This window comes from Diceros bicornis, chromosome 10 (assembly GCF_020826845.1).
Source record: "Diceros bicornis minor isolate mBicDic1 chromosome 10, mDicBic1.mat.cur, whole genome shotgun sequence".
Classification (NCBI taxonomy): Eukaryota; Metazoa; Chordata; class Mammalia; order Perissodactyla; family Rhinocerotidae; genus Diceros; species Diceros bicornis.
In genome coordinates this window covers 29,215,452-29,240,739 of record NC_080749.1, presented here as the reverse complement: position 1 = coordinate 29,240,739, position 25,288 = coordinate 29,215,452, and the positions used below count along the sequence as shown (strand labels likewise).

Genomic DNA, 25,288 nt, shown 5'->3' with positions numbered 1-25,288 from the left:
ATCTCAGAGGAGGAACTTGATAAGTCATGCATATATTTAGTATAGATATATAATATTAAAAGAAATGTAAAACATAAAATTGAGACTATGTCTGACCCATGTTGGAAATCTATAATTTCTTTTTTATTATTAATTTTTCCACTGACCATCTCGAATGCTCCTCTTCTATAGGTAATTTATCTCTGGTGCGGTGGGGGAGAATATTAATTTATCCAGCTATTCTCACTGTAATAAATACTCCAGTTAGGAAAGAGATGAGTTTGTAACCAACTGTGAAAATTTACTTTCTTGCATCTTAAAGTAAGAACTGGCTGTGGTCATACTGGGTGGCTATTGCTCCCCCTCAAAAAATAAACATACAAAATACAAAGACCTGCACCTCTGGGAGTGGGGATATGGCAATCCACGTGGTGGCTTGTCCCTCCTCTGAGTGCAATTGCCAGTGACTCTTGCATTCAAAGTCTTGCTTTAGGCACACATTCAAAGCACAGTTCAAAGCAGTTTATCTTAATATAAGTAAAAGTCTAGTGTTGGATCAGGGTATTATTTGTTTCAGATTTCATCAGACTGAAAACAGAGGGCTGTAACATATTAACAATACTAAAGAAGAAAAATTGGCGTGAGGCTGTTCTTCAGTTCTCTTGACACCTCCACCTTTACCTTTGCAAGGGAGCCCAAAGGCTGTGGGACTGGAAGTTTATTTGTGCTCTGAGGTTCTCAAGCACTTTCACTCTTAAAAAAAAAAAAAAATCCTCACAGTCTTTTAAGAAATTGAGCCTGAACCATTGGAGGCTAAGAGATTTCTTCCTTTTCCGATAAATGCCTGTGTTCAGCATCCTCAAATTTGGCTGTCTTTATTTACTTCTATATTAGTTCCAATTATGTGCAGTGTAAACCAGCTTTTTGATTAACAAAACAGCAGAGCATTGGTTAAGAACACTTAAACTTCAAAAAAAATTCCCCTGGGAAGTGGGCTCTGAATTGGTTAATAATGTGCAGTACTTGCTAAATTGCTGACTTCCAGATGTGGAAAATATCTTTCTTGTTTAGGACCTATGTAACCTGATTGGATTACGACAGAAGCGTCACGTTGGAAGCTTTTGAGTGATTATTTAATTAACCATACAGTAGAAAGCTGTATTCTCCAGGAAATCCCTTCCATATTTACATAACCAATCCCTTCAGAGCAAAGGTGGAGTCTTTTCTTTTTAATTTTACTTTAATTGCAACATCAAAAAATATATACTCCAAAACTTAGACCCCATGCCGTTTAATATCATGCTCTTCCTTCCCTGCTAAGTTTCTCTATGGCCTTTCTCCTTTTCCTTCTGCCTCCCTACACACACAGTCCTTCACTTTGTAGTGAGGTCTCCGTGAGATGCAGACAGATTCAGAGATCGGTCAACCCAGCGCTTTATGTTAATTTACTTAGAGACGCTTTTTAAAAATGCCAAACTACTTTTCAGTTTTGGGATCCAATCCAGAAATTCATCACACACATCCCCCAACACACACGCCCTAAGATGCAGTTCACATGCAGCATTTTTTTTTTTTTTCTGGCTTTGGCATCTAAAAGGAAAAAAAAAAAAAGAAGAAAATTAAGAGAAAGGGCAAAGAATTTAGTTCCAGAAGCCGTGCTAAGAAATCCACACAACTTAACGTGCATCGCAAATCTGGTCATTAGAGATATCTGTGCAAGAAGAGGCGATCTGGATTGAGGACCTGGGATCTTTCCCTTTAACTTTCGCCCCTTAGAGTTCTCCAGTTCTGTGAATGGTGTGCACCGTTTTCCGCCCAGTTCTCTGTAGGATTTAGTGATGAGGATAATGATGCCAAAGGCTTGACGGGGGGGGGGGGGGGGGGCGTGGAGAAAGGAGGGAGGCGAGAGGGAGGGAGAGAGGAAGGGAGGGAGGTGGAATTTCATTTCTTCCACTAAAGCGTTTGCGGAGACTTCAAGGTATAATCTATCCCAGATCCTTTCCCAGAGAGAAACTTGGCGATCACGTTTTCACATGATGCTCACGCTCAGGGCGCTTCAATTATCCCTCCCCACAAAGATAGGTGGCGCGTGTTTCAGGGTCTCTCTTACAGAAAAGAAAAAGAAAAAAATGTCATTAGAAGAGGCGTAACACGTCAGTCCGTCCCCAGGTTTGTGTTTCCTGGAGTGGCCGAAAAGAGATCAGTTCTAACCTGCTCCGCAGGAATAACGGTCCTGTCTCCCGACACTCTTGGCGAGGTTTTGTACAGTTTGCTCCGGGAGCTGTTTCTTCGCTTCCACCTTTTTCTCCCCCACACTTCGCGGCTTCTTCATGCTTTTTCTTCTCACCATTTCTGGCCAAAACTACAAACAAGACTTCGCAGGTAGGTTTTTTTTTCTCCCTTTTCTCTCTTTTTATTCCTTTTTGGTATGGTCATCCTCCACTCCTCTTTTATGATTTTATCCTTTTAAGTGGAGATGTGAGTCTGAAGTGAGAAGGAGTGTCTGTGGGTAGGAATTTCAGGTGGGTTTAGCTCCTTTATGGCAAGCTTTTCCCAAGGGTGACTTCTTTGATTTCTCCCGCACTCTCGCTCTCTTTCCTTCCTTTTCTCTCCTTTATTCCTCCCCCATATAATTTGCCCTGTACCTGTCCATTCAGGTAACCAAAGGTGCCTTTTGCTACACAGGCTAGGAAAAGTTTTATTGAGAACTATATTGCTGGAATAAAACTCTTCAAAAGAAAGATTCTGCTCGATTTTCGCATCTAGTTCCAATTCATTGTATTCAGCAATTAAAACTTGGCAAATGCCTGCTAATAATTACAAAACTTGATTGATACAAATCTACCAAATTCGGGGGCAAATCTTTCTCTTAGATATGGCAGTCCATCTCTCCCACCGGAGAAGGCTGTTTTCTAAGCAGAAAGTTGCCTGTTTTTGTCTGCTTAGCGAGTTTCATTTCTTTATTTCATTCTTTGTGTGTGTATGTATGTGAAGTAACACCTCACTTCTGTGATGATAAATAAAGAAGTGAAAGTCCTCATGGAACTTGAGTCGTTTACCAAATTGGGGGGGGGGGTCACTACAGCTGGGAAGAAAACTGCTGTCAGAATACCAGGGTTTCAAATTAAGGATAACTTTTGAAATTGTATTTTAAATGGCAAAGTAATATAGACATGGATTTAACAGGAGACACACACACACACACACACACACACACACACACACATATCCCATTCCATACTTTGGCACTGAAAAGTCGAGAAAGATAGCAGGAGTTCCCAGGAACAGTGGTGAGCCCCGATAACATGAATGTGTTTATTTCCCACCTACTTATATATTTTACATGCTCCCCCTATAATGGTGAAGGCAAGATTACTAACTCCAGAGTTAGAAATAACAGGCAAAGATAAAGTTTACAGCACAAATGCCCTGTCTCTCCCTCACACACACATGCTCATAAAACTAGCAGCTTACTTTATTAAACATGTATTTATATGCAATCGTGTGTAAGTCTCAGCATGAATACAGACAGGCCAGCTGTTTCATCCCAGACACTTGTGTGACCATTTCTTTATTTCGGGATTTTTTCCCAACAATTTCAAATCAACAGGAAAGCCAAGAAATGACAAAATGTGTCCAACTTAAATTAAAAGTCTCCCATTACGCCTAGATTAAATTCAAGGTGCTTTCTAAATCATCCACTTCCCCATCTCTCTGACCCCCCTCCACCCCTCTCAGCAAATGTGTGGAAACTGATACTTACTTTCCAGGTTTTCTGCAAGGCTTCTAGCACAGGAGACAATAGGTGCGGGGCGTGGGGACTGAGTGTGCTCGGCAGAGAAAGGGTTAATGGCCCTTGTGTTACAGTTTGCATCTGTTACATCTTTTATAGCCCCCTGTTTAAACTAATCCTCGAGGCGCAGCATCTTCCCAACCTCCACCGAGTTTCGGGATTCTCCTCTCCTGCCTGCCTCCAAGGTTCCCCTTCTCCAAGTTTTGACAGTTTCAGCTGAAAAAATGCAGCGCCTCTCTCGATTTTTAGGTACAAAAGTTTCGAAGCCAGAAAGGATACGATCATTTAGTAGAGCTTAAAAGTATTGCCGTAGCGGTTGGACTTTCTCTTTCCTTTCTTGAGGGGAAAAAATTTTTTCTACTGGAACTATTTAAAGGAATCAGTGTGGGGGAGCATGTGTGTGAGTGAGGTGGGGGGAAATACTTAAGTAAATATTGTCAAAGTGGCGGAGGTGGGGGGTGGAGGGACAGTGTCCAAAGAGGCTTGTAATTATATTTCTTATTGCGGCGTGAAACGGGAAATCTTAATTTGGGGGCGGGGGGGTGGGGGGAGGAAGAGACAGTGCCTCGATAAACTGCAAAAGGGGAAGGGAGGGGGCGCAGGGCGAGTGGGCTTCCTATAATTACTATTATCAATTTGCCCGAGTGTGCTTCATCCGGGGGCTGTTTCGCGTTGTTTGTTTGTTTGTTTGTTTCCTCTGGGGAATGGGGTGGCGGGGGGTGAGACAAGATGAGAGCGAAAGAAAGCCTCGCCTCACCCCAAGTTCTCGAGCCGGGCTGAGGACTTTTCGGAGGAAAGGGTCCGCCTAACCCTGAGTCAAGCAGCCTTACTGTACCGCCGTGTGCATTCCCTCATACGGTCAGGAGTTATGACTCATTTTGAAGATGTAATTCTTGTCTCTCTGATCCCCTCGCGGGTGCAACACACCAAACAGTAACAAACACAAAGCGCCTCGGGGCCAAGGCTGGGGAGGGGGGCAGGGAGGGGGCCGCCGAAGTTTCGCTTTGGCGTTGGGGGGCGCGGATGGGTGCTCGCCGGGGCCCTGGCCCGGCTCCCCGGGGCGGCCCGCGCGCGTTTCAATGGGCGCGGGCGATGCCCACATTGTCGCTGTGTTTGGTTGCTAGATCGAGCCTGCGTGCTGCCGAAGCAGGGCGCCGAGTCCATGCGAACTGCCATCTGATCCGCTCTTATCAATGAAGCAGCCGATCATGGCGGATGGCCCCCGGTGCAAGAGGCGCAAACAAGCCAATCCCAGGAGGAAAAACGGTAAGAAGCGGCCCGAACCAAACTTTTCCGGGCCCCTCTGAGGCTCGAGACCCAGGGAGAAGGAGGGGGAAAGGGAAAAGGAACCGAGGCGGCGGCAGCGGCGGCGCCCAGGGCTCGCGGGCGAGCCTCCCTCCGCGGCGGCGCCGGAGCCCGGCGCGCGCGGCCACTGGACCGGGGGGAGTTGGGGAAGTGCCGGGCAAAGTGAGCGTCGGGCGCCGGGGGGGCTCCGAGCGCGGGGGTCCGGCCGGGGCCCCGCGCCCCCACCCCCGCCGCCCCTCGTGCCCCCGCCTCCGCCCTCCCTCCGCCTCCCGCTCCGCTAGCGCCGGGCCCGCCGGGTCCCCGGCCGGGCTGCGGGAGCGTCCGGCGAGGGTAGGGCGGGGGCCCGGGCGCCAGGTCGTGCAGGACCCCGGGGCGGGGGTGGGGGTGGCAGAGGGACTGCGAGGGCGGGAGAGGGGGCCCGGGGCTGCGCCTCAGCCAGCCTTAAAGTTTCTTGCCGGAGTCGCCCGGCCGCCTCCCCGTACGCCAAGTAACGGTCCGCGGGCAGCGGGGCCCGGCCGGGCGCGCCCGGACGCCGGGGTGGGAGGGACTCGGCGGGCCACACGCGGGGTCCGGCGGGGTCTGTGCGGGCTCGGGGGCGGGCGGGTCCGCTCTGGCGGGCTCTGGCCCCACGCCGGGGGCTGGCGGAGTCGAAGAGCGCAGGGAGACTTTCTGGGCAGTTGCTACATGGTCAGGAGGAGCCCGTTATCCAGGCTGAGTCAGGAAGGAGGAAGGAGATGGGGCTGCGAGGGGGACATACAGACCAGCGGTGGGAGATTAAAAGGGTGACAGTTTAGTAGGTCCATCTTGGAGACAGGCAGAGAAGGGACAGGGGGAGAGAGAGAGAGACCGACCCCCTAGGTATTACCCCCAAACAAAATCGTGGGAATAAAAGAGAAAAGTGATTGGCAAGAGCGCAGAAGGCGCCTGGGGGAGGGGAGAGAGCTGGGGACAAGAGAGGGTGCCGGGGGGGGGGGGGGGGGCTGACGGAGGATACTGAGTTTAAAAAGAAAAACCAACCCCCCAAAACAAACAAGCGAACTAGCGCCAGCTCAGACTGGGAAAGGAAACTTCTCGCTCCCCTCGCTCTCAGCCTGATCACCCGGCGCGGGGCCGCGTTGACGCTCTCGAGCTGGACGCGGGGACGCGGCGCCGGCCCGGCCTCCGGCCTCCCGCAAGCCCAACCCTCGCCTCGCGGGGACGGCCCGGGCCCACTTGGAGCAACTTTCCTCTAGAGAAGAGAATTGTGCGCGCCCCCGGCCTGCCCCTGAGCTGCGCGGCTCGGGGAGGGGGCGGCTGGGGGCGCAGTGTGGGGTGCTGGAGGGAGAAATACACCAAGACGAGAGAATTTTGATTAGAGACAAATGATGCTTCTCTCTCTGTCTGTCTCTAGGTTTTGTGCGTGTGTGTGCCTGTGCGTGTGTGTGTGTGTCTTTTGCTTGTTGTGGTGGAGGTGTCGAGCCATATGGGGGAGTGATAGAGGAATTTTAGTCAGAAACTGTTCGTTACGTTGTCCTGCCTTTTTCCTTTGTGCTGCCTTTGATCTATTGGCTTGGCTTAGTATTACAAAAAAACAAGTACAATAATATATTCCGAGCTGCTTCCCCAAGATCCAGTTCAGGCTGCCTCTTTTTAAGTCAGTCAGTCACTCTCTCTCTCTCTCTCTCTCTTTCTTAATTTAATTTTTTCTTCACTCTGGTGTCTGGCATTATTTAAGGTGGTCCTTACACATGAGACCTCCCCTTCCCCATCTCTGAGTAATTTAGTAGACACTAAAATTACACCTAATGTCCCCCTCTCCTCTCTTGTGTTTCCTCTGTTCCTTTTATTAAATGTTGGTTATTGATTTTCTAAAATCAATGTCTGTTGTGGGGCTTTTCTCCCCCTCTTACAAGTATCTAAAGCACGTTGCTGATCAACTGGATAACAAAAGCTTTGTGTCAAGGAGGCATTTTTTTTCTTATGTTAAACAGTCATTTTTTGAGAGAAAAGAGAATGAGATTTAAAGCAAGGTTCCCAGAAGTGTTCTTTTGCAGGAGAGACTATTTAGAATGCTTGTTTCTTCTTGCCTGCCTCTTCCCACCCCCTTCGGGATGTTGCCACCGGTGACCAGCCTGGCCCGGCAGTGAAGTCAGGCCGGAGCCCAGGTCTGGGGAAATGGAAGGCTCCAGGCTTCCTGGGAACCCTGGGGAAGGGGTGGGGGTGGGGGCTGGCGGAGAGGGAAGCCTGCCGGGGGCTTCGCAGGTGGAACGGAGTGCCAGGGAGGTGCTCAGCCAGGGACGCTGCAACCATTTCCTCTCCGCCCAGCTACTAACTTGGGAGAAGCCTCAACACTCCGAAATGGAAAGTTGAATTGCACATTTTAAGGCATCTAGCCCAGACCCTGCACACTTCACGGCAAGCCTGTCCATTGCTTGTAGCTTCTCTAACTTTGACTCCTACCTGTCTCTTCTTCAAGTAATATGTGGAAAAACATACTGTGAATTGATTATTTGTCAGTATTTTTCTTTGGGTTTAATCTCACTGAGCAATGTTCTGGTTTTAAGAAGCAGGTAAAAGAGTTTTTCCCTCCCTTTTTCATTTTCTTTCTCATCAAGCACGTATCCAATGCCTTTCCCTTTGGGAATTGCCAGGATTTATCTGAACTGAGTGGATTTTTCTTCTTTTCTGGATTCATGGAAAAGATGTCACTTTTGAGCTTGTGTCTTTGCTGATAACACTAAATATGATGATGCTTATCAAAATCATATAGAATTTCCTGGAAAGGAATAATGGCAATACTAATCGTAGAAATAGAAGCTGCAAGGAAAAAAAAAAAAAACGATGGTCATCCAGGAAACTAGAATGGCACTTTATATAATTTTAATGAAGTCAACAGTGTATATATAGACCAAGGCAACAAGCAGATAAAACATGTATAGCAGTGTGTGTGTGTTTGAAAAGCTAGTCAAGAACATGGGTTAGAAGATGATGTTGTATGCAATTATTAAAAAGCAAAGGAGATGGAGGCAGTTCGAGGAAAATAAACGTGCAAAGAGAGAAACAAGAATCTAAAATCCAGCCTTCGAGATTCTCAGGCTAGCAAGATGCCTAGCGAAGACAGTGGCAGGGCCAAGTTAATCCATAGCGGGCAGTCTCCTTTCCCCCACATGGAAAGGATGAAGTCTCTTCCCAGAAAATAAGATGTGCAGGAGGAAAGGAGGAGAGGGGTGAGGGGGAAGGAGGCGAAAAGCAAGTTGCCGGCAGACAAGAATGTGTGTCGGTTTCAAGAAAGTTCAGTCAGATGATCTTCAGTCGCCTGACTCACTTTGTAACACTTTCACTGAAGCTGGAGAGGAGGGGGAAAACCCAGCCCCCCTCTTCTATTCCCCTGATTATACCCCACTATCTCCACACAGCCTTCGAGTCAGAAATGAGCACTTGGAGCCGGAGATGCCCGGCTGCTGCCTGCCACTGGTGCAGCCCAGTTGTAACTTGCAAAGTTTGTTGCTTTAGCCCCTGATTCAGGCATCAGCTCCTGGGGATGCTCCGGCTTCCCTCCTGCCTCCTGCAGAGCCTGGGAAGACAGGCCTGCCTCCCCAGCCCACCATCTTCCAGCATCGGCCTCTGAAAAATTGCACATACACATGCACGTTATAACAAAAATCAAATCCGGAAACTGCTTGTTTCAGAAAAGCGAATGAAGTTGTCTTTTAAATGAAAACTGAATTAGGAGTGGGGGGGGGAGGAAATGGAAAAGAGAAAGAAAAGTTAAATTTGATTTTCCTTCAAAGTTTCAGCTAAAAGACTGAGGATTGTATGGGAGAGTAGGGGAGATTTTTACAAATGCCTTTGGTCTCTGATTTTCAGTGGTAAAGAAAAGGGATAAAGTTGGATGTTTTCAGGGCTTTGGATTCTACAGGAGTAACAATCAGATGAGCAGAAATGATTATCCCTGTTTAAGATAAACCCTCACTTCTCCCACTTCCTTAAAGGGAGTGAGGGTGCTGGTGGTGATGCTTCGAGGCAAGGCGGGATGGAGAAGTTGCTCTCCTTTTAGAGATGCTTAAATAAAAAAGAAAAGAAATGCATTCAGCCCCTTCCTAAGGATGTGGCTCCTGGCTCTCCTCTCTGAGAGATGAAGTTGGGATGGGGCAGCCCGAGTCAGAGCCCCTCAGTCCACACTGAGGGAGGGAAGTTTCCTTCGGATTACAGTCGGTTCAGACTTGGTTATCTTCGCAAGTGTGGAAATCTTTTGCAAGCAGCTTTCTTCATAAAGTTGACGAGCTTCTAGAGAGCCTGTTTTGCTGCCTCTTGAAGCACTCAGAGGCAGTTTGGATGGCAGGTACCAGTTCTAAGGGCACTCCAAAGATATCCATCTCCATCCTTTTCTCTCTGTGGATATCTTCTGCAAGTTTTGTCACGCTGCACACACACAAGGCTGGGGGCTATGTATCTAGACTGATCTATTTGTTTTATCTCGGTTTGCAAAAACGAAGTCAGTTGGGGTAGAAACATGTCTTCCTTCGTAGCAGAGCCACTAGCCTGCTGGCATCCGTAGTGTGATGCCCCACCAGGGGTAAGGGTGGGCTAAGGATTTTAAACTTTACCTTGTTTCTCTGTTGCCAAATAAAAACAAATTCACGTCTTTAAGCATTTATTTCCAAATACGAATAAAGCCAAGATTAAAGTTCCCTACTGAACTGCTATGTCATATGTTTCACATGCTTCCTTTCTTGCTTGCTTAATTTGCTCAAAGTCAAGAAAATTCCAAGAGGTTATCAAAGACCCTAATGCTGTATGTATTAAGAATATTTCCTGGGAAAAATGTGTGTCTACCCTGAAGGTAGGAAAGGAGGGTGTTGCTAGCCCTCTAGCAGTGCTGCGTTTCTTCCAAGATGTGGGAGATTCTTTTCCTTACAACAGTTTTTGTCATCTGCATTCTTCCAAGGCTTTTAAGGTGCATTTTCTTCTGTGTGAAAGGGAACTCTTTGTCCTTTTCCTCTCCAGCACCGTGGCTTCCCAAGGTAGACACTATTTTGTGCCTGTCACAGAGAGAGGGAGTGCAGGTTCGCAATGCTCACAGACAATTGATTGTCTGCCCTAATGTGTTTCATTTACATGTTTATAACGTCAATGGTGCTGGGGTGTCCACTGTACCATTCATTCCCGCATTCCCACAAGGGGGCAATTGTCTGAATGGCCAAGTCAGACACCTTTTTGATTGCTCTTTGGTTGTCTTTTTAGAGCAAAGAGATAAAGGAGGAAAATCTGTGATGCAGAAACACTAGTTGAAAATATACAGAATTAAATGTCACCACAAAAGTAGATGTTAACATAAGCCCAAATATGCTTTTTAGCCAAGATGTGAAGGTTGAAAAAAATAATTCAGAGCAGAGCGAAGGATGATTTAAAACCAATAAATAAAGCCCTATTCCCCCTTCCCTATTTCTTTTCTTTCTTTAGCAATCAGAAGATGAAATGTGATTTTCCTTTTCATTTTTAAGCCTTGACACATCTAGGCACCTCCTCATTATTTGTATGTTTGCTGTGATTTGTGAATTTTGTATATATTTACATAGCTCTGTTTATGCCAACAGCATCAGCTTACCACTTGGAAAATCTATTGAATGACTATTTGGGCTGTGGGGAGTGTAAACTTTTATAAAGTAAGATCCAAGTATTTCTTCATCAAGCATTTTTTAAAAGGAAAGCAATAATATCAGTACAGTCTATGGAAGTCTTTGCTTTAATAGCTATGTGCCAAATACTTTTATCTTGGGTGACAGTCATGTCAGAGTGAACGTTCTCAGGAAAAGTGTAACTAGTAGTTACAAAGTAAATAAAGAATTTCGTTTTAAGGTGTTCTGTACTGTTTTTATATTGTGTGTTTGTGTGTGTGTGTGTGTTGTCTTGCATTTCCTCTAAGGAAGGTGAGAGGAAAAGCCATCCATACGTGTGTTTTTGGGCTTTTCTCTTCATTCATTTTGCCCCTACATATTATACATATATGGAGCACACATGAATGCACCTGCTTTAAAAAAAATTTTTTTTCACAGTTCAGATGGTGCCTTGCTGGTTCATTTAGGTAATACAGTTATTAGAAGTTGGTCTGATTCCGCGTGTGGTCCAGAAGGAGAGAAAATACTAACTCTTGTGTCATGTGGTGGGAGGTAAACAGGGGGATAAAACTTTTATAATTTTGTAGTAAATTAGGGAGGAAAAAAATCACCAGTCTGTGAAAAGATTTGTGCCTCTCCAGGAAGACACACACAGTAGCTGCACCGTTAGCTGAACCCCTGACACGCGGTCTTTTGAATGCCTTAGGTATGATTTCACTTTCGCTCACATCAATGCTGACCTGAATGCCTTTCATATCTGATCCGCTGTGTCTCTCCCAGTAAACATCCCCTGAGGGGAGAACAAAGAAAGGAGCTCTTCTTCTTCTTAATCACAATTCAGCCCTTTCACCGCCGGCAGGCTCCATTTGCATTCTGCCACAGAAAGCCAAGATGAAAAGAAAGAGAGAGAGAGAGAGGGAGAGAGAGAGAGAAGAGAGGCAGAGGATAGTAGCTGAGTAAAATAACTTAGGTGTTTGCGGCTGTTTGTTGGGCTTTCCCTAGTTACCAGCCTTATATAGTTGATGCTCAACCAGGCCGTGTCCCTCCTGACAGGCATATAGTGTTACAAGATGGCATGTCTGTACTATTCATGGCCACCCGCTCAACACTTGAGGTAAAAAGTGTCAGAGAGGGATCGGATTCTCCCCCAGAAGCCTGGTAGACTTGGGGTCAGGTGTGTGGACTTCCCACTCTTGAGGGCTGCCCACTATTTGGCTTCACTCTTATTTTTTACCATCAGACCAGGTTGGTGAGGACCCTGGGGTGGTCGGGCGAGCTGACGCCTGCTGAGGAGGAGAGAAGGGATAAAGTCTCCGGAGGCCCTGGTCTGGTTTCAGTGATGGGTGTCTGGCCCAAAGAAAAAGGGAGAGGTGCTTATACCCAGCCTGAACACACTGATAAATCTTCAGGAAAACTGAAAAAGACTTTCCCATTTTTCCCCCTGACTTTTTATGATAATTCATATTTTCAAATGAAAGGGGATAAAAGCCAAGAAAGAAAGCCTCAAATGAGCCAAAAAGGAAAAAAAAAATTCTCTGAAAAGAATTTTAGGGGGAAAAGTTGTTCTATTTTAAAAAGCTTTGAGGGCTGTAAAGTGCCACGTTTTTCACACCTTCTCCATACTTTTTTTTCAGATTTTTTTAGTATGTTTAACATTTGTGAGATGACAGCCTTTTTGTATCTCAAACTGGATGCTTCAAGATTTGTAGGGAGGGGTTGGTGGTATTCACGTTCTCTTGAGAGAGAAAGTTTATGCCTAAAGGGCTCCTTCTTACTGAGAACTGTTTAAACCCTCGCAGGCGGACCTGTCAGGTTTTAGTGTGTTATTTGCCTCCATTTTCAACATGTAAAAGTAACATGCAGTTAATGGTGTTGGAATGAGACCACAGCAAGAGCAGAAACCTCTCGTGACAACTTTTCAGCTACGTTATCTTTTTCCTAAACTGTCTTGTCTTTTTTTTTCCTTTCTGAAACCACTTCTAAGATACCAACAGTTTTTCTTCAACAATTAGATTAAGCATATAATGTGTGTGTGTGTGCACACGCACACACACACACAACTTTGGAAGTGCAATTGCGTCAAACAGCAGAGTGAATAATTGGAAACTGGGAATTTTCTGATAGCCATTGTGGCAGATTTCACTTATAATAGCAAAACTAGCAGAGATATTAGAAGTTGTATGTGAGCATGTGACACAGATTCCTGAATTTTTTTCTTTTTCCCAGAAGATTTACAGAATTTATAAAAAGAGATTAGCCCTACACCTTCCACCCTGCCTATCCACCCCCATGACCCAAGCAATGAAGGATTTAGGCAGATTTACTTCAGTAAACACCTTTGGACACTTGGGGGGAAAGTGGGAGTCTGTTTGCAAAAGGAGGCTTTTGTTAAGTGAGGTACAGGATAATGCTTTACCAGGCAGCTGTGATATTAACCTACCCAGCAATGCAGGAACCCTCTTTAACTCTTTGAGTGCCTGGCCCTTTGCGCCCAGCAGATAAAATCCTGGCTCTTCAAAGACACTCAGAATTCTGGCTCTAGCAGTTTATTATTCAGACAAGTCTTATAGACATGAAAACTGTTCAAGCTTTTAAAACAATGTGGTTTAATTAGATGAGGTGGACTTACATTGCTCATAAGCCCTCCAAATGGTGGTTTATAATTGGCAAAGGAAAAAAAAAAAAAGGAAAGGAATCAAGGCAGCACATTAAAAATTCCAGGAAATATCTTTAGAAAAGCTATTTTCATTTCCAGCTTTTAAAATATTAGACTATGGTAGCTAGAGGGAATGAAGCAGCTGGGGCCTCTCTCCTTCCTATAAAAGACACCAGAAGTTTGTGATGAAGAAAGAGGCTTCAACTTGGAAGCTGTAAGAGGCCAATTCGGACGGTGACATTATCGCAGCTCTCGCATCTTTTCGAGGGGGAAGTGTTGCCTATCTTTCAGAGCCTGGGAGGTCATGCGAACCTCAGAGTCAGGGCCTCAGGCTGGCTGTTACCAACTTGAGACTTTCCAAAGCAAGCGGAGAGGCATTTATAAGAGGAAGGAGTTAATGGTTATTTTTTGCTGGGCACAAGAATAACTTTACAGGTGTTGCATTTGGGCTTAAATAAGATTGCCTTATTTAGTTTCGAAAAAGAGTGTAGGTGTCAACGTTCAAGCAGCCACGAATGTGAGAAAGTAAAGGGTATGAGACATGACAGAATTAAAGGTGTTTGCTATGTTGTTACACCGTGTGTCAGGCTGCAAGCTCCCTTTGTCACAGCCTCCTGGTGATTTGACAGCACGGATCTACTTCCCTTCTAGGTGAGACAGCATTTTTTAACTGGAGTTATAAATATGGTACACCCTGCATGTTGCACCCTGCCTCCCAGATCCGTGAATCCTATTTGAAAGCATCTTGTCCTGAGACACAGTGAACAAATGCTGGATACAGGGGGCTGTGGGCTCCGGGGCCCGGGCATCACCAGCATCACAGTAGCTGGCATTGACTGTTGTTTGGCAAGAAGGTCCTCTGCCAAATCATCCAATAATTAAGTTTTATGTTATTTGTATGAACGACCAAGCATGCAGTATTCCTTTTCAAATCAAAGGGAGGCTTAAAATTACTTTTTGAACACTTTCAGACCGTGGTCAGGTCACAGTTTGGGGGCTGAATTAAAATGATCTCATTCATGATCTAATTGAGGTTGGCAAAACCTTAGCAGTAGCAGGAGTACATAAATATAAATCAAAGACCAAAATTTAGCAAATCATATCATTTGCTAGAAATCTGCTCATGAATTATTCTCCGATTGCCAACCCAGAAGTTAAACTTTGTCTCCCCTCAGCAACAGTAACTGCACATATTTTTTCAGGCTCCTGACAGGAAAGTTAGAGGAGCTGAAAAGAGGAAAGAGAAGAAAGATGATCAGTGTCTCATCAGATATTGTGTGTTTGTGACCCAAGAAAGTATGATGGCTAATAAAGCCATGCACATTACAGTGGAGGCTGCAATCTTGGTTAGAAATGAGTATGGGCTTCTGAAAACCAGACTTTGGAAGAGCCAGCAGCGGGGACACGTAAGGGATGTAAGGGGAGCAGACATTTCGAGAAGGATCTGATTGAACTTTGCTTTCATTTTTCAGCTGAAGAATGTAATCATCATAATGATTCATGATTTTTTTACAAATTCAGTTCTATTACTGAGCTGAAGGTATGAGATTTGAAGTAATTTTTAGACTTAAGAGACAATACAGAAATGTTAGTGTACATATTTGTTACCTTTCTTCCTTTTTTAAAAAACATTACTATAAAATTAAGACTCCAGATAACTTTTCCTATAATCTATGGGATTAAATATCATGTTCTATTGTATGTAATCCCATTTTTAGTTGTTCTTCATTTTTCTTGGTTGCTGTGTGTTAGTTCAACATCAACCCACACACACTTTACTTTAAACTTGGAGGAGACCTAATTCTGAATGTGAATATTTTAAAGTTAAAATTTTAAATCCCATTTAAACGAAGATATTCTTTCAAGCAAACAATAAACACAGAACTGGTCAGTTTAGCGAGCTTTATTTATCACAAGAGCAGCTATATGAAAGTGTATTTTTAAATCAAGACGAGAAGGTGGAAACATTTTAAAATAAACTCAGGTGATACAGGTAAATGACTGCATTCCTTTGGCAACAGGTAATTGTCATTAATGATTTCCCATGACAAAAAGGCAAAACATATTCTACATAAAAAATGTAATGGATTCCACTTTAATAGTTACCTTGCTAATATGACAATATAGTGATTTTTGTTTTTTATATATTGTTTCATATTTCTTTTTATAATCAATTCTAGGAAAGAAAGGTCCTCCTGACAAGAAGATAGAGACTCCCTTCCAAAAATAAGTAATCAAAATTAGATCAACAGATTAAGATATCATGTTATTTAAGATCTGAGAATTTTTTATCTTTCTTAAACGGATGAGTACATTTCAAGGAATTCAGTGCCCAAGTGATCTGTAAATGTAGTATATAGCTTTCACTGTTTCTTAGTTTAAATTGTATTTTTATTGTCATATATCTGAGTAACTGTAATCAAAGAAACTTTGCAATTTGCCTATTCTTGGAAGTACGTAAGTTTCTATTTTAGACACAAAGCACATCAATGGAAGTGTTTCACATCATGAGATTTCTCAGTTTTAAGAGGTGAGGTTTATATATAAAGAACTCAGTAAGCTGTGTTTTCATAATAAATAGACCCATTAAGAGGGAAAAATCTCTAAGCAAAATGGTTGTCCTCTAAAGATTTCCCATCACCTTTGCTCTGCTGACGGGAATTTGAAAACTAAATACAGCCAGCCCATATGCACACGTTCCATATGCACACACTCACAGATGCACCCTGGACCCCAACTCTGGTACTGCTCCTCTTTCGCTTTCCCTGCAGTCAGATAGCTTGTGAATAACATACATTTAAACAAAAATAGTAGAGGTGAAGGATTAATGTAGACTCCTGTTTAGTAGGATTTATTGTAAGAAAAAAAAAGTGTTCCCTATGCCACGTGACTCTTACAAAATCTAAGCTTTAAGTGTATTATTTAGGATAAATTACAAGCTTTGTGCTTTTAAACTGTTTTCCCTCATTTTCCTTCAATATTACCAACCTTAACACAGATTATGCTAAATTGATTGCAAATTATTATGGTTTTTAAAACAGCATTCAGGAGTTCTGAATAAAGATGGTATTTTAAAGTAGTATTTATAATATTTAAAAGAAAAAAAAAGGAGGGGATTAAACAATACTGAACACAGAAATGTGTGGAGTTTTATACTTGTGCAGATAAAGTGTGAGGTAGCCTTGCCCTGTGAAACCAAGACCACAAATGATATGTGTCAGTAGGTTCTTTGATAGGGCTTCTGGCCACAGTGTTTTTGTGCTGTCAAACTGCTATGTTGAACAAACACCTCCTCTGGGACAAAGTGATAAATGCAGAGACAGGCTGGCTTCAACCAGTCTGAGTAACCTCTTCAACCACACCCCCACCTCCCAGGCGCATCTCCCACCTCCTGCCATCCAGCTGCCTCCCCACCTCTCTCTGCCCCTTTACCTGAAATTGACATTTATAGAGAGATGCCCAGGGCTTTTCAAGGTGTCACTGGTGAGTAATTATTGATACTCTCCAAATCTCATGAATCAGTACTCTGAAACTGCAGGCAAAGTCCTTTTTCTGGCAGGCTTTATCTAGTCTTTTTTAAATGGAACTGAACCGAGCTTCTAAACTTTTGCCAACTTGAACTTTTTCCACCTTTGCTTAATCATTTGAAAACCACTTGCCTTCCTCTTCTCTTTCCCCCAGTTGCTGGAGTTTTATTTTCTAATGTTCAAGCAATGATGTTGTGCAACAGAAAACAAAATTTTGCCTTAAAAAATCCAAACACTGTTACCTCCTCCTCTTCATTTTCCAGCATTCTATTAGGTCTAACACTTCAAATGTATAGCCAACCGATTTTTTTCCTTCTCTCTCTTGGAGCCATTATTCTCTGACTAAAACCTGTTTACTGGTGCCTTTGTGTGTGTGTTCTTTTCCCCCTGACATTAAATGAATTTCCATCTTCTACTTCTGCAATCTCTAAGAAATAGATAAACCATTATATTTCTTCCCGGCTCGTATTTTAAAGCAGTGATCCTGACAGCGGGACGATTATTGCACTTTATGTTTTAGTGGATGTTTGCTGTTGCTAGTTACAGCAACACTTATCATAAGACAGCAAGAAAAGAGTAGTCCCTGGTAATTAAAGTAATGAAATATTCATTTACTCTACCTTTTCTGTAGTCTCACAAATTAGGCTGCTACATTTAATGCCTGTACTGCCTCTGTTTTTATTATAATGGCAGCTTTCGCATCTGCAATTAGGACTAATTCTGACAGTTACAATTTCTGAGGGATGGTAAACAGTGAACGGGATGTGCAGCAGAGGTATTACACGTGAAAAGCCCTTGTCTCTTTAACCTTGTTGTTTTTTTTCTCGCAGAGGTTACCTTTTCCCGATGGTGCAAAATCGACTTGACATAACTGTTCATCAGTTTCAGGGTTTTCCCTGGAGGTATTTGCATCAAATCAGCCCAGTCAAGCTTCAAGTTGAAATTGGCAGGCCAGAAACTGACAGGGTAGAGACTGGAAAAGAGACAGCTAAAGTACAGGCAGCAAACTGACAGTATCAGAGTGAAAGGCACAGAGAGAGGGGGGAGAGGGGTTGAGAGCGAGAGCTTTTTCAACTTTAATGCAAGAGAAATCACAACTCCTGTACTGATCTCAGTAGCAACGTATCCTGGAGGAACTTGAAAGGTCGAGAGATTCAGAATACCTTCAGCTAATTCTTACCACTAGGGCTCACCAGCCCTGCTCCGGGGGTTTACTCTCATTTAATCTGATTGGATGCCTAAAGAGGAGTGGGCACACTTGATTAAACAGGAGGAAAGTTCTGAGGCACCTCCTCAACACTTATTAAAGCTTGAAAGCCAAATCTCATGATCAGTGTTATAGGAGGAAAACAAGGCAGTTTGGGTTTTTTCCCAATTGTTATTTATAGGAAAGTTAACAATTCTTCTCTTCACCAGGTTTGTTTTCTCAGGGTTCTCTTCTGAAGCAGTTTAAATGTTCACAGACACGAGAGCCCAGAAGACTGTAAATTCAAAAGTTAGGGCATTTTTGTTCACAAAAACAGCCACGTAACAAAAATTATATTTGAAGCGATACTCCTTTGAATAACATGGGATTGCAAGTTCTCTTTGTCAAATAACCCCCTCCTATCCTGATAACGTAAGAACATTTATTCAGTCATTTAAAGGCCAAAAAAATGTGGCAAAATCTTAAAATAGCAGTGACGTTAAACTTTTATTTCACTATTGGGAACGTCACTGTAAGAAAATTTCTATGCTTGCAAAACTTATAATTGCTCTTACAAAGAAAAAATATGAAAAATGCTTCCTTTGCCTGAGTACATTTTTCTTCTCCTTTATGTCTGTTTTTTTAAAACCAATATTTTTTTGTCATCCTTTCCCATCTCTTCTAACTTTGAAGGAGGGGGGTGGGTGTCTCTACCAGATGATTTAAAATCCTCACCACTTTCCAACTAGACTTGGGGGTCGAATAAGCCCTTGCTTTCAAACCGTCTTCAGGCTCTGTGTATGACAGGCATTGGCTGATCTGCTGATGCCCATTCGACAGGCACTGTTGAACTAAAGTGGTGTGACGGCACAGTTTTGTTAAGCTGTGAACAAAGAGCTGAAGATGCCTTCCTGGCATCGTCCATGTGCATATTGGCCTTGTCACAGTTTTGCTTGATTTAATGGTCTGTTTATTCCTAGATATTAAAACTTAAATTCCCAACAATATGTTTTCAAATACTACAGACCAAGTTTATTTTAAAAGCTTTAACTTTGAAGACTCTAGGGTTCATTTGCTCCTTCAGTCTCTACGTAGCCAGTGTTAAAACACAGCTTTGGAAATAAATAGATTGCCAGTAGCCTCTTAGCTGTTATCCATTTAAAAATGGGATTCCAGTCTTAAAAAGTCTTATTAGGGTAAAAGATTTATTTTTCTTTGATCATTGGTTGAAAGTCATTATTTATTTCCAACAGTGGATTCTGGCATAAATTCCTAAGGAAAAGTTACCTTGCATGTATACAATCTGAGTAGACTTTTAAAAAGATATATTATTTAAAAGATATTCAATTTAAAAGAAACCATTTACCAATACCTGTAAAGGCAGGCACATGGCTACCGGCAGGAAAAAAAAATCAAGGGAGTTTATGTTCAAGAGAGCCCTATTTAACAGACAGCAGAAGAATCAGAATTGAGACTTAAAAATAAAATAATTGTTATAAAAATCCCTGTTCCACAGACAACAGCTAGCTGTTCAAAAGAAAACTTAAGTTTAGTACTAAATTTAGATTCCAGTGTCCCGTTGAATGTGCCTTGAGCTTTATCTCTCCCGGGTTTTTTTGTTCCCCCTCTGCCTCTTTTTCCTCCCTTCAGGTTTGCTTCAAGTGTTTGCTAAGAGATTAGTTAGCAAGTTTATATTGAGGAGGTAGCCATGGGAAGCAGCTCTCTGCTCGAAGGAACGCGCGGTGGGTCAGAGTGTGAAGATACGGGGAGCTAAGACTAAGGCCCCGGATCAGGTACTTTATTTTCTCTCAAAGACAAACCGCTCGTGGAAGGTTTGTGGGATGACATCTCCTCCCAGCAGAAGCACAGATGTTACCACTTTTAGAAACTTCCAAACACGCATTATTGCTGGAACAACTTTATGAAAAAAAAGATTAGGTCTATTGCCAGAACACTCCCTTTTCATTATGTAAAGAGGCTATAATTTGAGATATTCAAGGTTATTTTTACCTCCATTCATAAAACAACATCTTGCTTGAGAGCTGTTGTGAGTAAGGTAAGGAAGGTGGCAAAGGAGAGAAAAATATTCAGCAGCGTGAAAGTACTGCTGCTAATAACCAGTGAGACTGCACTAAAAATCTGAAATTGAATCTCTAGAGTAAAACACACACACATTTCTACCTGCCCTAAGCACAGTTTCTTAGCCCTGACAGTTTTACTAACTGAAATGAATTGCCTTTTTGTTTTCAGTAGTAGTTTACTCAATATCATTTATACCAAATAATTCTCACAGCCAAAAAAGGTGACACAGGTAGGAGTGACTAGGCAAGAATAAGCTTTTATTGCTAGTTTTTGTATAATATGGTACATGAAAAAGACATCCCTGCTAGCAGCCTAGTCCCATTGGTGTGAACAAGATTTAGACACGCAGATCTTCAACCTGGCAGAAGAGTAGACCTCTTAATATATTAATGGGGCAGATTCTTACTTAATATATGAAGTTAATTTTGGCATCGGTTGGGTATTTCCTAATAATACTTTGTTAGCAACTATTTATAAAGGAGACAGACAAATAGAAGTTGATCCAAATAGTCCTCCTGCCCCAACCCCCAGCTCAACATTATCTGCTTTGTCATGCCAACTCATAACATTCTATCTGTAAATTGCTCTAAATGAAGCCATAATCCTAGCTATGTTTTATAACAAAACGCATGTCTAGGACCGACATGACTTCTCACCTTTTAATGAACTGTCCTAGTTTAGGATCTTCTAAGGAATGGAGTGTAAAAAGAAGCAAAATAGAAGATGAAGAGATCTCATAAATAGTTTCTTTTGAACACCCACAGTTGCTTACATGGCCTTTCCCCCTTTTTTCCAGGCTAGCAGAGATGGCCTAGCCCAGGGCTCATCCAAGTGAGCACATTTCAGAACTATTCATTGGAAGATTTGAGGGAGACAACAGCCCTGTGATACCAATGAAGTGCATTAACTGAGAACTTTCCCGGGAGATGAGAGTGGGTGTGATGTTAGTCTAGGGAATTCCTGAAGGAATTTCTAATTCATGTGAGAACAGTAAGTGTAGATCTTCTAGCCATCCGTCAGCTTCAGGTTTCAAATAAACAGATATTGATGGTTGTCTTTTTCTCCCATCCTATTCCTAGCTGAGTGAGGAACAAGCTCTGCTTCATGTAAATAAAATCTTTGAATTTATCTGCAATGAGGTAGGGCTTTAATGATCAGTATCTGCAAGCCAGGAGCATGAATGTGATCTTATTGTATCACAGTGTAGAGATGAGATAGTCTGGAGCTACAGCACACCAGTGCATTGTGCCTGGGTGTCGGGAACAATCCTTGCATTTCCAAGGCAGGAACTCTTTATTTTTCATCCGTGTTTCCTTACCTCTCTTGTATGCTTCTTCTGATACAGATCTGAGTGAGTTGTGCAAGCTTCAGACTTGCCAGCCCCCAGCTCCCAGGCCTAGTACAGAGTAATTCATAAACTTACCATATTGGACTATCAGATTGAAACCAAGGGTTTCTACTAGTGGTGGAATTGGAAAGCCCATTGTTTTGATTATCATTTCATCAGCCCCAACTGATACTAGTCTGCTCAAGGAAAACATACTTCAGTTACAGTTGATTTTCAGATTCCAAAATGGTGCTGCAAAGCCTGTGCATCTCTAATTATATTTTATGCTAGGCTGTGCAATACCAAAATATACGCCGCAGCAATCAGTGAGTGAACAGTATCAATCAATTTGTAAACAGATGAAGTCACTCATTCCCAAACTGGTTTTCCAAAAACAATTACTAAATTACAATAGAAAAAAATTGTACAGTTACTGTATTTGTGTGCTGTGTTACAATCAACATACCAGGGAAACAAAACAATTTAATGCAGAAAAATCATCATTCATCTACATTATAATTGCTTCTTTTTCACATCTACAGGGCGGTTAATTAAAATTGTGATTAAATGCGGTCGCGCTGCCTAAGATGTCTTGCCCAAAACAGGTGGTACAGAATTTAAAAGTAAAAAAAATGTAATTAGCATTGGAAATTGAGAAATTGCCTGTAAGAATCAGTGTTAATTTCAGTCAGTGATGAGGTAATTTATAAATGAATGCAGTGGAGGCTGTGCAAATGCACAATTGCCTTCCTTGCCATTCTTAGCATTCTCAGCATGCAGGTGAAAATGTTTTCAAAATATTGAGGTAATTTGAAAATCAATCCATGCATTCTGTATCTTTTTCCTCCAGTTTGTACCAAATGGTGAACAAATGCTGCCATAGATGGCACGATCCATCAGTTTTTTTACTTTCTAAAAGCAATGCTGCACGTATTTTAGACCAAGATTAAGAAATGTAACAACACAAATTGCAAACCTAAAATTGTTACAAGGGTCAAAAATGTGCACCTGAAGTTCTGACTAGTAGATTTGGTTTGCTCACTACACTTCCATCCATAAAATAGAGATCTGGAAGGAGATTTTTTCACAGAACAGGTAGTACAGACATAAAGACTATTAACCAATCCAATAAATACTTGAGGTTTTATTTTTAAAGTTTAAGGAAGAACTAGAGAGTTATAATAAAGCCGATATTTTCCTTAAAATCTTCAACTATATCTTTTTTATTCCACTTATAAGCCTCCAAAAGCAGTTAAGTTATACCTAGAAAAATTTTTTCCAGAAATGAGCTCTGCTTATTAATAGCATCTCTCCTTTGAGCAAACAAAGATGCAACTTTTTAACAAAATGTAATACCATCAACTTGATATATGTCAAGCATTCTACTGGCACATTCTATGGGTACATGAGTAAATTCAGAGTTTAGATACTATTTAAACATTATTTTTATTTATACTTTTTTATTATTAAGATGAGAACCACTAAGCTTTTAAAATCTTCTTTTAATGGAAGAAATTTAACTTTCATGTACCTATCCTTACCATCTGAACACTATGAATTTAAAATATTTTAATAATTAATTGAGGAGAATATAGGGTTTGAGTGTCTGGCTGCCACTGGAGTTAAGAGACTTCTTGGGACTTTGTAAGCATCCTCTTCTTGTATTTGGCATTCTGCAAAATGATCTCTCCATGTAAAGTTCATCGTAAGAGTATGTTTAGTTAACTGTTACAGATCAATGTAATAATCAGATTTTCTCGTGTAAAATATTTTGCTTGGTTCTTTGCTGTTTGAGGCAGAAATCAGTGATTTCACTCTGAAGACATTCTTTGGGTAACCCTGACATTTTGGGGAGAGACATGAAAAATAAGGAACAGTCTGTTTCCCTTGAAGTGTCTTACCCATCCTCTGACTTCAAGCCTGGTATCAGGCCTTCCCCCATGACCCCTTCAGGATACAAATGAACTGTACAGTTTAGAAGTGACAACTCAGCTGGCTGTTCGGAGTGGCATGCCGTCACGTCACTTCTCCTGTATGTAAATCTGTTTCCCATTTAATATTACAAGTAGAAATAGGATGAGACCTATAAACGGAGGAGACTGAGAGGTCACCAGTGAACTTCATGATGCGTCTCCTCTCACCGCTCCTACCCCGCACTAACTGCGATTAGGACGATCATCTTCCAGCAGTCGGGTCACCTTAAGTGGGGGAGAGTGCAAACTTCATCAAAGAATGGCTTCCTGGATTCCCTTCAGGACCTGTGAACATAAGATCAGCAGCCACATGGGGCTTGGCTCAAATTTCAGGAGAGTGGTGGGGTGGGGGAGGGCCCATGACGTGCTTCAGGCTGCGCTGGTTCCGAGTTTACAAGGGGTCACAAAGGTTAGAGAATCACAGATGTCAGTAGAGCTCCAGGCCCTACCTCTTGAAAAATTTGCAGTAGAAATCTTCTTCCCTCTTCAAGTTTAGTTTGTAGTCCTCTGTACGCTAACAGAGCAACATGCGCTCTTTACTTGGGAGATTTCACCGATGTTATAGCAAACCGCTGACAATGACAATTCTTTTATACAAGCTGCCTCTCCCAGGTATCTTGTCCACACTCCTACAGTGTCATCAGGATGCTCTGGAAAGGTCTGATCTATATGGCTATGCCAGCGCTAGGCTGGCCAGCAATTTGGTTTTGTATGTCCTTTTTCTTTTCAAAGTTTGCCTTATGAGTTTACTTGATTCATTCTGCTATTGCCAGAAGCGGCACCTCTTCAAAGCTGATGTCAGGTTCATGGAAGAAAAATGCACGTTTTCGTTTTCCACTCAGGGTTTTTTCACCTTCATTCCTAAGGGTTATCTGAGCTTTGCGTTATAAGAAAAAGAATTGGAAAGTATGCGCCCAGGTCCTTAAATTGCAGTGTTTATTCATTCTGCCTTAATTGAGCATCCACAACGTGCAAGTACCGTACTTGAGGCTGCTGATCAAAAAATGAATGTTAGAGCCTGGGCCCCTGGGGAGCTTGCTGTCTAGTGAGAACAAGGGGCCTCAAGAAATGAGGAAAATGTGATGAGTGCTAGAAGGAACTTTGTATCCGGCGAGTAGGGAGTGCAGAAGATGGTGTAACTAGATCTGGGAGCAAGTGGTGAGGGCAGACTTCCTGGGGGAGGAGGCTTTTGAGGGAAGTATGGTCACAGACTTGGATTTCAGCAGTGGAGTGAGGGAAGGGCATCCTGGGCTGAGAGGAGGGAAAAGAAGACCAGCTCAGGTACTGTCAGGCAACTAAGATGTCTGAACATAGGGCGCATGCAAGGGGATGAGCTTAATTTGAGTCTGCATAGGTTGCTTGGGAGCAGAAGAATCTTCTATCTCATATTTCTGGCTCTTATCCAGTTAATAGGTGATGGTGAGCTTGTGAACTATTCTTTAAAGAAGAAGAGTGACATAATCATATTTGTATTTCAGTGAAAACTTTCCAGCAACTGTACAAAAGCTAATATTATCTAATATTTATTGAGTCTTTATAATGTACTGGGACCTGTGCTAAGAATTGGGGCTATGTCATCTGATGTTGGCCTGACAACAATTCTATCAAATAGATACTATGATTTTAATACACTTTTTACAGTTGAGGAAATTAACGCTTAGAAAGGGCATGAGCCTGGAGTCAAGAAGAAAGTTATGGTTAAATGTTACTGGAATCATGGAATTTCCAGAATTACAAGTAATTCTGGAAGGGTATTTGGAAAAGGAAACCCAACATTTGAAAAAGAGTTAAAGTGAGGCAGTTTGATTCCCTTTTCTCTGGGTGAATAGTGAGACTAAGTGGAGTGTAAGGATTTTTCACCCT

The 25,288-nt window shown here is 42.6% G+C and overlaps 1 protein-coding gene across 3 annotated transcripts in view; it reads left to right on the top strand.

The window, feature by feature from the left end:
* Positions 1-1,948: 1,948 nt before the first annotated feature.
* The window catches only part of ZEB2 (zinc finger E-box binding homeobox 2), a 131,489-nt gene continuing 108,149 nt past the window's right edge, over positions 1,949-25,288 (top strand). Inside the window, exons 1-2 of one of the 3 annotated variants that reach the window (XM_058548903.1) lie at positions 1,949-2,361; positions 4,897-5,038. In XM_058548903.1, coding sequence (XP_058404886.1) covers positions 4,966-5,038 — 73 coding nt within the window. In that variant the 5' untranslated portion in view covers positions 1,949-2,361; positions 4,897-4,965. Of the gene's footprint in view, positions 2,362-3,883; positions 4,022-4,896; positions 5,039-25,288 lie in introns of those variants that run through there. The other 2 variants (XM_058548901.1, XM_058548902.1) reach the window with 2 other exon arrangements.